Raw genomic sequence first — 15,154 nt, 5'->3', positions numbered from 1 at the left:
GCTGGTGTATTAACAAGAGTGAGTTGAGGTAACATTTATAATTCTTGTATATGTAAAAATAATTTGATTGTACTTTTTAAATGTATGTTAAGTTCTTAAAACTTATCACTCTTCTTTCTTGCATGTTCTGGTACACTGGTAAAAGACAGTTGAGGTATGTCAAACTTTTCAAACTTTATTAAAATGCACTTAGAATATACTGCTGAAGTAAATGTATAACAAAGCATGCCTGACAAGTATACCTTTTGTGTGTGTGTGTGTGTGGTGGTGCACTGGTTAAAGACTGCGAGCTGAGGTAAGGCATCTTTTTGTAACCATTTAAAAATAATTTGGAATATTCTGCTGAAGTAAATGTTTCAATGCATAACAAAGCATGCCTGACAAGTGTATTTTTTTGTGTGTGGTGGTGCACTGGTTAAAGACTGCGAGCAGAGGTAAGGCAACTTTTGTAACCATTAAAAACAATTTAGATCATAGTGCTGAAGTAAGTGTTTAATTGTATAACAAAGCATGGCTGACAAGTATACCTTTTTTTTCTTTAATGTGTGGTGGTGCACTGGTTAAAGACTGAGTTGTGTGAGTTGAGGTAAGGCAATGTTTTGTAACCATTTAAAAAAGAATTTGGAATGTACTGTGAAGTAAATGTATAACAAAGCATGGCTGACAAGTAAACCTTTTTTCTTTTATGCATGGTCATGCACTGGTTAAAGACTACAAGCTGAGGTAAGGCAACTTTTGTAACCATTAAAAACAATTTAGAACAGTGCTGAAGTAAGTGTTTAATTGTATAACAAAGCATGGCTGGCAAGTATACCTTTTTTTCATTTGGGGTGGCACATTGGTTAAAGACTGAGTTGAGGTAAGTCAAACTTTTTGAACATTTAGAATATACTGCTTAAGTACATTTAAATGTATAACAAAGCATAGCTAAAAAGTGTACCTTTTTCTTTTATGTGTGGTGGTGCACTAGTAATAGACTGTGAGTTGAGACAAGTTAAATGCTTGCTTTTTTCATGGCAAAATTAAGACCATATCCATGTGTGCTGGGCAGTCTTAAGATATTCATCAGCACTTGTGTCTTGTCAAGGGCTTATGTGAATAATGTAGCTGGTCATTATCAAATCTTGCATTGATATTTTAATTAAGAAACTTTTATTCGGTTTTCATTCCTGTTGATATTAATATATTTTCTTGAAAAATTGTCTCCTTAATTGATAGTTTATTTAGCTGTGAAATGTTTTTTTTTTTTTTTTTTTTTTGTGAAAGTGAAATGTGTAAATTGAATATATGCTAAACAATACTACTTTGTATGTGTGCTGGTGAATGGATAAGAGTGTGAGTTGAGGTAACATTTATAATTTTAATGTAATTTTTAAATGTATGAAGTGAAGTTCTTAAAATGCATAACTTATCACCCTCTTCTTTTTTGCATGTGCTGGTACACTGGGAAAAGACCGAGTTGAGGTAAGTCAAACTTTTCGAACTTTATTAAAATGCATATAGAACATCCTGCCAAAGTGTTTAAATGTACAACAAAGCCTGGCTGACAAGTATACCTTTTTTCTTTTATGCATGGTGGTTCACTGGCTAAAGACCGAGGTGACTGCGGCAGAGAGGCAGCCAGAGAGGCGGCGACTGCGGCAGAGAGGCGGCAGCTATCGTCAAGAGTCTGCGGCAGAGAGGCGGCAGCTATCGTCAAGAGTCTGCGGCAGAGAGGCGGCAGCTATCGTCAAGAGTCTGCGGCAGAGAGGCGGCAGCTATCGTCAAGAGTCGGCGGCAGAGAGTCGGCGGCAGAGAGTCGGCGGCAGAGAGTCGGCGGCAGAGAGTCGGCGGCAGAGAGTCGGCGGCAGAGAGTCGGCGGCAGAGAGTCGGCGGCAGAGGCAGAGAGTCGGCATGCCGCGACCGAAGAAGAGGGCGACGATAGCCAAACGTCTTTATGCTCAGAGATGTGCAAATACAGAGGTTACGCTGAATCCTCTTAAAAAAAATGATGCATTGTTGTCACCAAAAGCTGGCAGCATTGAAAACCCTTGCAAACTCGCATCAGTAAATGCATCAGTAAACCTTGCAAACTTGCATCTGTCACCTAAGCAAACCCTTGAAAACCCTTGCAAACCCTTGAAAACCCTTGAAAACCCTTGCAAACCCTTGAAAACCCTTGAAAACCCTTGCAAACCCTTGAAAACCCTTGAAAACCCTTGCAAACCTTTGAAAACCCTTGAAAACCCTTGCAAACCCTTGAAAACCCTTGAAAACCCTTGCAAACCCTTGAAAACCCTTGAAAACTCAGAAAAAAAAGAAAAAGTGCTTACAAATATACATGAAATTTCTGTGAATACTTTACCTGCATATTGTGATTTTCCACAGCAATCAGTGCAGAAAGGTTCTCTTGGTCAAGCAGTTGGCAGCAGTTTTCCACGGTCTTCCGGTAAAGCCCTTTACAGTGAAGTTGTAAAACGCCCTTCCAAGGTATGTGAATCAGTCAAGACTGAGGTAAGGACATGTGATTTTCAAGTAGACTCAGGCAAGCTCGGTCGACCCCAGATGAGGTACCCAATGAAAAGCAAATCAAAACCCATGCAATCTGAACAAAACATTCCTGCAATTTGCCATGAAAGTGCTTTGGGTGTTTGTTCTGATTTTCCCCAGAAATCCATGCTAAGAGGATCTTTTGATCAAGCTGATGCCCGCTTTGGAGATTCACGCAACAGGCAGTGTGGAGCAATCAGTCTGACGGCGGTGTTGAAAAGCAAGCTGAAGAATGTGCTGACGTGGTCAACACCAGATCTGGACGGTGTCTTGGTTGCAGGAACACGCCTCTATGAGTATCTGAGAAAACGGGGTAACATAAAAGACCGGGAAGCGAAGGGTAGGAATTATATTGCAGTCCATGAATTACCAAGGCGACATGTGTTGGGTAATACTACATTTTCCATCGAGTACACTCCATCTCTGACTGGTTTTGTTAATGTCAATGAGTACCACGAGTATGACCAAGCCATAAGCAGTGTAGCCATGCCACTTGATGTAGCCCTTCAGCAAACTCTACTTAGTGCTGATGCTTTCTTGTTAACCATTTGTGCCAACACATCTGCAGTTATTAAGCAGGGGTCATGGTATGCAGTCGTTGACTCTCATGCCATCAGGACAGACACAAGTTGTGTAGTTTATCACAGTACCATAGAGTCTCTGTACAACTATATCAATGACATGGCACAGTTGTTTGGGGAACCTGAGCCACCATTTGAGATAACTGGAGTTTTGGTTCATGCAGATGCAGAAGTGTCTGATCCGCTGCAAGAAGCAGGCAGCAGCAGTTTACCATGCTCTTCCGGTAAAGCCCTCTACAGTGACGTCTTAAAACGCACACCAAAGGTACGTGAATCTGTGAAGACTGAGCCAAAGACCCCTGATTATCCGGTACCTGTGGATGAAGCTGCAGATGTGAGAAACCCTAACCTTCCAACACAGACAGCCTCTAATGTGTTGCCAAGTAAAGGTAAAAGATTGAGGAAAGAAAAGCACATTGAGCTGTCAGGTAAACAAGGTACAAAATCACACACTGAAACCGTTGTAACCGATGACCTGATGATCACTGATGTTTCTGTTCCAGATGTCTTTTTTTCTCCTTTAACATATAATGACAAGCAAGCTTTATGTGAGCTCATACAAATGTCCAATGATAACAGTGATCATAATGTCATAAACTTTGGTCCCATTTCAGGTCCGTGTCAGACAAAGACCATTAAACCAGATGGTAACTGCTTTTTCAGATCGTTGGCACATGTGATATGTGGAAGTGAGGAGAAACACTTGAAGGTTCGCCGTGCAGTTGTGAAACATCTGAAGATGAATACTCCGCTGTTTGAGAGGTACGTGAGAAGTGAGTATTCTTCAGCAGAGGATTATCTGACACAATCTAGAATGTTTTATTCTGGCTCATGGGTAACCGAAATTGACATATTTGTTGCGGCCGATCTTTTCAAAACCACCATAATGACTTTTAATGACGGCCGATGGAATGCGCACAAACCTACAGGAGAGGTATCCACTCAGAATGCAATCTATCTGAAACACTGTAACCGTAATCATTATGAAGTCGTGACATGTGTTAAGCACAGGGATCGAGATGCTGTTTGTGCAGGAGCATGTGGAAATGTGGTGTCAAATGAGGTCAGCAAACCATGTCTGCGTAAGAGAAAGGTAAGCGACGCTGCAGAATGTTGTCCCACCAAAAGGCATCGGGAGAGATATCGCAATGTCAGTGAGTACAGACAAAAACAATTGAAGTACAAGAAGTCAAAGTATGGTAACGACCCAGAATACAGACAGAACAAAATTGAGCATGCCAAAGCTAAATATTGTGATGATGCCATTTACAGGGGGAAAAAAATTGAATATGCCAAAACAAAATATTCTGACTCAGTTTACAGGGGGGAAAAAATTGAATATGCCAAAACAAAATATTCTGATGACACAGTTTACAGGGGAAAAAAAATTGAATATGACAAAACTAAATATAGTACAGATAGATATTACAGAGAGAAAAAAAAGGGAATTCTTTGTGACCAATATCTAAAAAATGTTGATGTTCGTAAATCAAAGTGTGAGCGTTCTAAGGCCAAGTACTTGAGCAATTTTCAGTTCCAAAAACGTGTTTGCCAGTATTCTCGATTGAAATATAAATATAATGTCTCTTTTCAGGCAAATGTATGTGAGTATTCAAAGAAAAAATATCTGCAAAACCTGGCCTTCAAAGCAAGAGTGTGTGAGTATTCAAAGAGTAGAAACATTCAGTATCCAGCCTTCAAAGTTAAAATGGCTAAGTATTCCAAAATGAAATACCATAAAGATCTGACCTTTCGTGTGAGTAAAATACAAAAAGGTTGTGAAAGGTATGCAAGAAAGAAGGAACAACAAGACATTGATGTTGCTATTGATCATTTTAGACAAGACATTAGTAGTGGTCCAGAGTTTGTGTGCTGTGTCTGTCACCGTTTACTTTTCAGAAAGCAGGTTGTTGAATGTAGAAGACAATGCTATGAAGACAAAGGTGTTAAAGTTGCTGCTTTGGGGAGAAGATGCATCACAACCAGGTATGTTCATGTCTGTGATCAAAAGTGTGAAGGATCTTCTGCTCATTCCTCAGGGTGCAAATTATGGATTTGCCTAACGTGTCATCGAAAAATCCTTTGTGGACAACTGCCCGAAGAGAGCGTTGCTAACAACATGCATTTGGTGGACGTTCCAAATCAACTGAAATGTCTCAACTCCTTGGAACAACATCTCATTGCACGTAACATTCCTTTTATGAAATTACTGTGCCTTCCTCGTGGTAAACAACATGGATGCCATGGCCCTGTAGTTTGTGTCCCAGTTAATGTCACAGGTGTGTCCAATATCCTTCCACGAAATGAATGTGACGACAAGATGATAAGGATAAAACTGAAACGCAAGTTAACCTACAAAGGGCATTATGAGTATAAGTATGTACACACTGATCGTGTTCGAAATGCTCTGAAATATTTAATCCAGTTCAATAAGTGGTTCAGTGATGTGGAGATTAATCAGCAGTGGATCAACTCTTTGAACGAACCAGAAGAAAATGTAGTAGATGAAATGGAGCAACAAGACATAGTTGAAAAGATTGACGAAAATGACCTTGATGAACAGCAAGAGGAAGACCTTACCTACATCAAAGAGCAAAGTGGTCTTTTGTCAGATACGTCATTGCAACCTGTGGACATCGGTTCAGAAGTAATTGATCAGCATTTCCAGGATGTATTAAATCTGGCACCTGCTGAAGGTAACAGTCCTGTTAGTTTGTTATCCGATAGGTCTAACGAAGCAAAATGTTTCCCTGTTCTGTATCCAACTGGTGGTCCGACATTTCATGATAAGAGGGATGTAAAAATAACACTGTCGAGATACTTGAATGCAAGAATCCTCAATGCGGATGGACGTTTTGCACGAAGCACAGACTTCATTTTCTATGCACAGTATCTGTCGGAGATTGATCAAGTTGTATCCAATGTTTCAATTGCTTTGCGCAAAGGATCTGAGAAGAGTTTGTTGACTGAAGTGACATCAGATGTACTAACAAACCCGGACTCGTTATCTAAAATCTTGAATTTTGATGAAGGATACAAGTTTTTGAGACCAATCCGTGGAACACCTCCATATTGGCAGTCTACTCAAAAGGACCTTTTTGCACTTGTAAGACAGCTAGGTATTCCAACTTTCTTTGCATCCTTTAGTTCTGCGGATCTCAGATGGCCAGAAATGATTAGTACCATAATCAAACAAGAAGGGAAAAATGTGAAAGCAGATGAACTTGACTGGTCTGAAAAATGTGGATTGATCAGACGAAACCCAGTGACTGCTGCAAGAATGTTTGATCATAGGTGGCATTGTTTTCTGAGAGATGTAATCATGTCTTCAGCTCAACCGATCGGCAAGATAGTAGATTACTTTTATCGTGTAGAGTTTCAACAGCGTGGATCTCCTCATGTTCACTGTCTGTTTTGGGTTGAAAATGCCCCAACGTTAAATGAAGACAATGAAGAAAACGATGGTTTGGTTGCTAGTTTCATTGATCGGTACATCACCTGTGAGACCCCAAGCGAGGATGAAACTGATCTGTTTGAGATTGTCAACGGTGTTCAGAAGCACAGTGTCAGACATTCAAAGACATGTCGTAAGAAAAAGACAGTTTGCAGATTTAATTTTCCACGACCCCCATCAAGTCGTACCTTTATTACAAGAGGTGGTAGTCGAGACGATTTGAAAAGCGGTGATGGAAAAGATACTGCACGTACAGTTTTAGAAAAAGTGAAAAAGGCTTTAACAGCTTCTGATATGGATTATGACTCTACTGATGCATTTTTTGAATCCATTGGTATTAACCAAGCTCTCTTTGAGAAAGTGTATGCACAGTGTTCCAAAAAGAAATCCGTTGTCCTTAAAAGAAGTCCAAAAGACGTCTGGGTGAACCAGTATAATAAACATTTACTGCGTGCCTGGCAAGGCAACATGGATATCCAGTACGTCACTGATGCTTACTCCGTAGTGGTTTACATTATCAGTTACATCACAAAAGCAGAACAAGAAATGGGATTGTTGCTGCAACGTGCGCAAAACGAAGCCATGAATGGAAACCTTGAAGCGAGATCATCACTGAAGATGCTTGGTAGTGTATATCTTCACAACAGAGAAGTTTCTGCTCAAGAGGCTGTGTATCGTCTGACTGGTATGCACTTGAAGGAATGTTCTCGTAAAGTCCAGTTTATTCCAATTGGATTGAATCCTGTAAAGATGAGTTTGCCTCTTCGTGTCATCAAAAACAAAGTTGATCAGTCTGGTGAAGAAGCTAGCTTTTGGATGACTAGTCTGGTTGACCGATACAAGAATAGGCCAAACACGGAAGAGTTTGAGACCCAATGTCTTGCAAGTTTTTGCTCTGAAAACAGGATCTTGTCAAAATCGGAGGTTTCTTCACAAAAAAAGTCTTCTGAAGACAAGGTGATCAAGCTTAACAACGACTGTGGTTATATGATGAAGAGAACTCGAACTGACCCTGCTGTTGTTCGATATCCGAGATTTTCTCCCAAAAAAGATCCAGAAAAGTACTTTCATTCATTGTTGCAACTTTTCTTGCCACATTATGAAGATTGTCAGCTGAAGCCTGAGAGTTTTAGCACTTATGAGGAATTCTACAACAGTGGTGCTGTGAAATGTGGGAGAAATGTGACTCAAGTCAAATGTATTGTTGATGCTAATCGAGCACTCTTTGAAAAGGAAAGTGACAAAATTGATCGAGCTCAACAGCTTTTGGAGCAAGGTGTTGATTTGGAAGATGCTTGGGCTGCGTTATGTCCTGAAACTGAAAAGGAACATCACGAGTGCTTAGAAATAAGGAAGAGTAATACAATTCCTGATGAAGATGATTCTGAGTGTTCTATTCCAGATCTTGTAGCGAACCCTCGAACTCCATACAGTATTGAAACCAATCAGGCTGGAATGTCTAGAGAAGAGGCATTATGTTTACTGCGATCATTAAATGCACAACAATCTGCAATCTTTTACAAAGTGCGGAAATGGTGTTTAGAGAAACTTCTTGGTGAAAACCCTGAACCATTTCACTTGTTTGTCACTGGTGGAGCAGGCACAGGCAAGAGTCATTTAATCAAAGCAATCTACTATGAATCTTCCAGACTTTTATCTCAGCTGTCCGAAAACCCTGATGATAGAAGTGTGATTTTAACTGCGTCAACCGGAGTGGCCAGTTTTCAAATTGGTGCTTCAACAATCCATAATACCTTTTCCATAGGTGCCAATGTCAAACTGCCATATCAGCCCCTAAGTGATGACAAAATCAATTCACTGCGTGCAAAACTGGGAGGTTTGCAGATTCTGATCATTGATGAGGTGTCTATGGTTGACCATCACCTTTTGTCTTATGTTCATGGTAGATTGAGACAAATTAAGCAAACTGGTGACTACTCAATTTTTGGAAGAGTCAGTTTGGTCTGTGTTGGTGATTTTTATCAGCTACCGCCAGTCAAGGGAATTCCCCTGTACGTTGATCCAAAAGGAGTGAATCTTTGGGATACCAACTTTGAAATTGCTGAACTAACACAAGTTGTCAGGCAACAAGATGCATCTTTTGCTGAAATGTTAAATCGTCTGAGAGTTCATAAAAAGAACGAAACTCTAAGCCCAAATGACATCAACATGTTGAAGCAACGTGAAACTGGTGAAGAATGCGATGCTATTCATATATTCCCTACAAATGCTCAGGTTGATGAGTACAATATACAGAAACTTAATGAGCGTTGTCCTGAGGCAATCACTATTCACGCTAGAGACTTTGCCAGAAATCCAGAAACTGGAAGAATAGAAAGGAAGGTTGGATTTCATGCAAAAGTTTTCAACTCTTGTTTGGACAAATGTGTTTCCTTGGGTGTTGGTGCCAGAGTAATGCTTAGGAAAAATGTTGATGTTTCTGATGGACTTGTCAATGGAGCCTGTGGCACAGTTGTCCACATAAGCAGAAAACAAAGACGTGATGATGATGATGAAGATGATGACTTTCCATCAGCTATCCATGTTGAATTTGATGATCCAAATGTTGGTAAAGTTCAGAGATCGAAGCTGCGACAGAAATATTCTCCAAATTCAACTGTTATTGAAGTGGAAGAAGATCAAGTCTCAAACGATGGTGGTTTAAGACGTCAGTTTCCACTTAAATTGGCATGGGCATGCACAGTTCATAAAGTGCAAGGACTCACAGTAGATAAAGCGGTCGTCTCACTTGACAAGGTATTTTCTCCGGGACAAGCATACGTTGCACTGAGTCGTGTGAGAACCCTCGACGGACTAATAATTAATAACTTCAAAGACTCGGTCATATATTGTAATGAGAAAATTGACTCAGCTATGAAAAACATGCCCCGACTTGCTTTAGAAAATTACAGTTTTGTAAAGACACCTGGCGTGTTTACAATTGCTCTTCATAATGTACAAAGTCTTCGAGCTCATGTTCAGGATCTTCAAGTTCACAGACAGATAATGAATGCAGATTGCATCTGTTTAACGGAAACGTGGCTAAAAGTTGAAGACCAAGTACAGATTCCAGGATTTGTTTTTAAGAGCAATCCAAGAGCTAAATGTTATGACAACAGTATTCCACTTTTCACTGATTTAAAACAACAAAGAGGAGGTGGAGTTGGACTATTCTGTTGTGAAAGCATTCATTTTAATGTCAGGGTTCCAGAACCTTGTAACTTGGAATGTATATACTTTGCAGTTCCACATCTAAGTTTGAATGCTGCTTTGCTGTACAGACCTAATTCATATCCCCTTAATCTGTTTCAACAAAATATGTTGCATGTTTTTGATGAGCTGGAGAAACAGTCAGGAAAGAAAGTGATTATGGGAGACTTCAATGAAGACATCTTGACATCATCTACAATTGGTACACTAATGGAACTACATGGATACAGTCAACATGTGCAACACCCTACCACTGAAAAAGGTACACTGATAGACCATGTCTATGTTAAAGATGCAGAAAATTTCTCTGTTGAAATTGTGCAAACTTATTACAGTTACCACCAAGCAGTCCTTATTTCACTGAGGTAAAAATTAATGTGTGTGATTATGTAATGAAATCTGTATAACCTGCATTATTTGTTTCTTGTCTGTGCTCTTACTTGTTCAATGTTCATCCTGAGCTTTCAACTGGCATACAACTGCAGGGCAAGTGTACAACTGGAGACGGTATGTTCTAAGTCTATCTATATCTAAATGAATAACTCTTATAATGATCCATCAGTTGAATATGTACAGCTGTTCCATGTTATGATTGAAGTATTATCTGAAGGTAATCCATTTTATCAATGCAACACTCTGAAATGAGAATTGTATCACTGTATTGTCTGTTCTGTTTTTGTGTCCATACGATATGAGCGCTATCCTGAGATTCCAACATGGTCCGAGTCCAGTTAATCCAGCCTGTAATTCAAACAAGTGATCATCATTTTCAACCCAACATCTCCCATAATTGCTCTTCTTTCTTGAGCTAGTAAGCTTCACCCAGCCAAGGTAACTGTAGTATTTACTTTGTATTCATCTTAATGCTTTATTATTATTATTATTATTATTATTATTATTATTATTATTATTATTATTATTATTTTAATTCTACTTAAATTCTCAGTTTTGAGAGATTTATTTTTAACTGACATTTAATCCATAATCTAATTTCAGTCATTCTAAGCCATCCAAATCATAATGGATGCTTCCAAACATTATAGGAAGCATCCACAAAGACTGCCTGCATCCATCCATTTGTCTCCTAATATCACAATTAAGTCAATGGAACAACACAAAATTGGTAAGTAGACTCAGTTGTGCATGATTACACAAGCAGAATAAAGGCATGGTTAAATTAATCAACTATATGCAAGCACATCTGCAAGTCATCTTTTTAGACGTATGAAATGCACACGTCAGAATTTCTCCCATACAAGAGATTCTGTACTCCATCCAACACATAATTATGTACCTCAGTAACTTTCTTACGGAAGAAAACAACTAATGACAATGTAAATGTAGTAGTGTCAGAATAAAACTGATTCATTTGTTCAGGCACTGTTTCACCTAATAGCAATATATTTTCAGGTTTGTGCATCAAGTCTCACTAACTACTGTCAAAGGTAAGTGTGCAGATGTCTACATATTTCACTAAATGTATCAGATGTGCAAACACTTTATCAATCAGTTAATGTTCCATGTCTGTATTTTCAGATTTCTGCAATATGTTAAACTTCAAACTTCCGCCTTATCCATTATGATTCTCCACTCCATGAACTGTGTTTATGAAGAAGCACACAACCAATCAAAAGGTAAATTCATATATCTGCAATACTCGAATTGAACCTTTTCTTAAAGCAGTCTTTCTCCCGTTGATACATTTTCAGGTTTGTGCATCAAAACCCAATATCTCCTGTCCACTACTCCCAAAAGGTGAGTGTACAGATTGCTAAATGGTTTTTGTTGTGCAAACACTTTAATTATCAAGAAGTTAATTTTCCATGAATGCATTTTCAGATTTCTGCAATTTACTACACATCAAACTTCCTTGTCCAATATGACTCTCCACCCAATGAACTGTTTTTATGAAGAGGCACACAACCAATCAAAAGGTAAATTAATATATCTGCAATACTCAAATTGACTCATTTCTTAAAGCAGTCTTTCACCTGTTGATATGTTTTTCAGGTTTGTGCAATACGTTACACTTCAAACTTCCACCTTATCCATTATGATTCTCCGCTCCACAAACTGTTTTTATGAAGAGGCACACAACCAATCAAAAGGTAAATTAATATATCTGCAATACTCAAATTGACTCATTTCTTAAAGCAGTCTTTCACCTGTTGATATGTTTTTCAGGTTTGTGCAATACGTTACACTTCAAACTTCCATCTTATCCACTACGATTCTCCACCCCATGAACTGTTTTTATGAAGAGGCACACAACCAATCAAAAGGTAAATTAATATATCTACAATAGTCCAATTGATTCATTTCTTAAAGCAGTCTTTCACCTGTTGATATGTTTTTCAGGTTTGTGCAATACGTTACACTTCAAACTTCCATCTTATCCACTATGATTCTCCGCTCCATGAACTGTTTTTATGAAGAGGCACACAACCAATCAAAAGGTAAATTCATAGATCTGCAATACTCAAATTGACTCATTTCTTAAAGCAGTCTTTCACCTGTTGATATGTTTTTCAGGTTTGTGCAATATGTTACACTTCAAACTTCCACCTTATCCATTATGATACTCCGCTCCATGAACTGTTTTTATGAAGAGGCACACAACCAATCAAAAGGTAAATTAATATATCTGCAATACTCAAATTGACTCATTTCTTAAAGCAGTCTTTCACCTGTTGATATGTTTTTCAGGTTTGTGCAATACGTTACACTTCAAACTTCCATCTTATCCACTATGATTCTCCACCCCATGAACTGTTTTTATGAAGAGGCACACAACCAATCAAAAGGTAAATTAATATATCTGCAATAGTCCAATTGATTCATTTCTTAAAGCAGTCTTTCACCTGTTGATACATTTTCAGGTTTGTGCATGAAAACCCAATATCTACGGTCCACTACTCCAAAAAGGTGAGTGTGCAACTAACATAGACAGCTGTACAATGTTTCAGTTGTGTAAACACTATCAATCAGTTAATGTTCCATGACTGTATTTTCAGATTTCTGCAATGTTACACTTCAAACTTCCGCCTTATCCATTATGATTGTCCGCTCCATGAACTGTTTTTATGAAGAGGCACACAACCAATCAAAAGGTAAATTAATATATCTGCAATACTCAAATTGACTCATTTCTTAAAGCAGTCTTTCACCTGTTGATATGTTTTTCAGGTTTGTGCAATACGTTACACTTCAAACTTCCGCCTTATCCATTATGATTCTCCGCTCCACGAACTGTTTTTATGAAGAGGCACAAAACCAATACAACGGTACATTGAATTGTATGTCTGCAAAGCCTGAATTTACCCATTTGCATGGTTTCACTGAATAAATGTACATCTTCTGGTTCGTGCATCACAACTAAATATCTACTGTCAAAAGTTGAGTGGAGAGTAATGTCTACGTAAATTACAAAATGTTTAACAAGTTGATTAGAGTTTGCACCACTTAATGTTCCTTGAATGTATCTTCAGATTTCTGCAATAGCTACAGTTGAAACTTCTTCCGTATCCATTAAATGATTGTCCACTCTATGAACCCTTTTTAGTAAGAAGCACACAACTGAAAAAAGATATAATCTATTATCCTTTGTGCTTGTTAATCAGAAGTTGATACTAATTTGACTAAACTTTTCTGCTTCCCTTTCTTACAGTGAATACAAAATCATTGTTCAAGTATCTTCAGAAAATGTCCCGGCAAAACTCTAAACCGATGCAGGCAGTCAATAGTCAAAGATATCACAAATGCATAACCACAAAAGTAACACAATTCTATATGAAATGTTGGATGGATGGCTTGTATTATATTTGGCCTATGTACAGCAAACTTAGATGCCAGCCAAAGGAGGATGGCTTGCCCCTGCTGAGTCTGGTTCCTCCCAAGGTTTCTCCCTATACCTCTCTGCTGATGATCCTCTTCACTAATTTAGGGAGTTTTTCCTTGCCACTGTTGCCTTCTGGCTTGCTCACTGGGGTTTTAAGGCACAATATTTTCAATGTAAATTGTTTGTAAAGAACAATAAATACATGATGAATTAGAATATACTTTTGTCCTTGCTTTCATAAACTTTAATGTAGTCTTTCAATGTCCTTTTTTTGTTTACTGATCTACATTTAATTTTTATGTAGAATTTGTTTAATCTATATTAATTGACATCTCCGAGCACAATTCATATCACACGGTGTTACATAGAGGATAAATGATAATGGATAAAATGATATAGTAGTCATTTTCTTTGCATTCAGGTTATTTCATTTGTACTATGAAATCTGGAATTGAAAGAAACTAGAATTGGAGAAAATAGTTAAAGTGATTATATTTAGTGTACACAACACAAGTATTCATGCTGTAAGGCTTAATTGATGATCCCATTTAAGTGTCTTGAGTGTCTTTTTTATTTCTTTTGATTCTCAATGAAACCAACAAACATAAAATGCTTTCTTATGGTATAAAATGGCAGGAGTTGACCCACTAAGTGCACATTATTTTTGTTCATAACTGTCAATTTAACAAGTATAAAACTTAGTGGAAATGCTGCAAAGATGTCCCCGTATTGTTGATCAGAAGTTCTATTATTATGTCACCCCACAGAAGAATTGAAACCCTTTACCTCATCTGTGAGAGCACAATTCTTCTCATACAATGAAACATATGGCACACAGATACTATAATGTTGAAGATATCTTTTTATATTAAAAGGAACACCAATGAAGCATAAACTTGCATGCTAACAAATAATGTTTTTGAAGCATAGTGTAGAGCAAGAAGAGCAAATATGGCAACAGTATAATATACATAAAAAACAAGATCAGAAGTAGAGACATTCAAAAATGAACAAAAATAAAATCCTCATAAAATCCAACATCTGGAACAAACACAATATTGACCACCCTGGATTTGAAGCCCCAACCTTAGAGGGTTGAAACCAGCAGCTTAGAAGAGTGCACCACTCAGTCAATGCACATCACAGCATACTGTATAAGAGAGGTTAAGGTGTGAGAATGATCTCAAAACTTCAAAATCAAACAGAACATCAGATGAGAAAGACCAAAACACATTCTTGATTCAATGTGAACACAGAGAAAATCCAATGGCTTGAACAGAAGCAACATTAACCACCCTGGATTCGAACTCATGACCTTTTGGGTTTGGGACCACGACCTTAGCATAGTGAGCCACATTAGTTGATGCACGTTTGACATGCCAAGAAGAGAGGTTAAGATGTGAGAATGATCTCAAAACTTCAAAATCAAACAGAGATTCCGATGAGAAAGACCAAGAAAATATTCTTGATTCAACACACAGAAAATCCAATGGCTTGAACAGAAGCAACCTTGACCACCCCGGATTCGAACCCACGACCTCT

The 15,154-nt window shown here is 38.2% G+C and overlaps 1 protein-coding gene across 50 annotated transcripts; it reads left to right on the top strand.

Moving 5' to 3' along the window:
* Positions 1-1,893: 1,893 nt before the first annotated feature.
* On the top strand, positions 1,894-13,828 carry LOC127941523 (uncharacterized). 50 transcript variants are annotated; one of them, XR_008149052.1, is made up of 15 exons: positions 1,894-10,605; positions 10,771-10,897; positions 11,185-11,219; positions 11,311-11,408; positions 11,484-11,529; positions 11,614-11,708; positions 11,785-11,882; positions 11,959-12,056; positions 12,133-12,230; positions 12,307-12,404; positions 12,481-12,578; positions 12,654-12,699; positions 12,789-12,884; positions 12,961-13,058; positions 13,442-13,828. XR_008149052.1 is itself a non-coding variant. In XM_052536662.1 (9 exons), the coding sequence occupies exons 2-9, from the start codon at positions 10,799-10,801 to the stop codon at positions 13,798-13,800; spliced, it is 876 nt and encodes a 291-aa protein (XP_052392622.1). In that variant the 5' UTR covers positions 10,149-10,605; positions 10,771-10,798; the 3' UTR covers positions 13,801-13,828. The 50 variants fall into 50 exon arrangements, 5 of the variants coding, with proteins under 5 accessions (XP_052392620.1, XP_052392625.1, XP_052392622.1 ...); XR_008149053.1 differs by having other exon boundaries at positions 12,961-13,070; XR_008149056.1 differs by lacking the exon at positions 12,789-12,884.
* Positions 13,829-15,154: the final 1,326 nt, after the last annotated feature.

Source organism: Carassius gibelio, chromosome A21 (genome assembly GCF_023724105.1).
Source record: "Carassius gibelio isolate Cgi1373 ecotype wild population from Czech Republic chromosome A21, carGib1.2-hapl.c, whole genome shotgun sequence".
Classification (NCBI taxonomy): Eukaryota; Metazoa; Chordata; class Actinopteri; order Cypriniformes; family Cyprinidae; genus Carassius; species Carassius gibelio.
The sequence above is the reverse complement of the archived record's forward strand: the minus strand, read 5'-3'. Positions and strand labels throughout refer to the sequence as shown.

Excerpts from the sequence above, each read along its gene's own strand:
- LOC127941523 (XM_052536660.1), top strand. The coding sequence starts at position 1,894 with ATGCCGCGACCGAAGAAGAGGGCGACGATAGCCAAACGTCTTTATGCT. Across the intron at positions 3,376-3,773 it reads TCTTAAAACGCACACCAAAG|ATCGTTGGCACATGTGATAT; the intron begins GTACGTGAATCT and ends CTGCTTTTTCAG.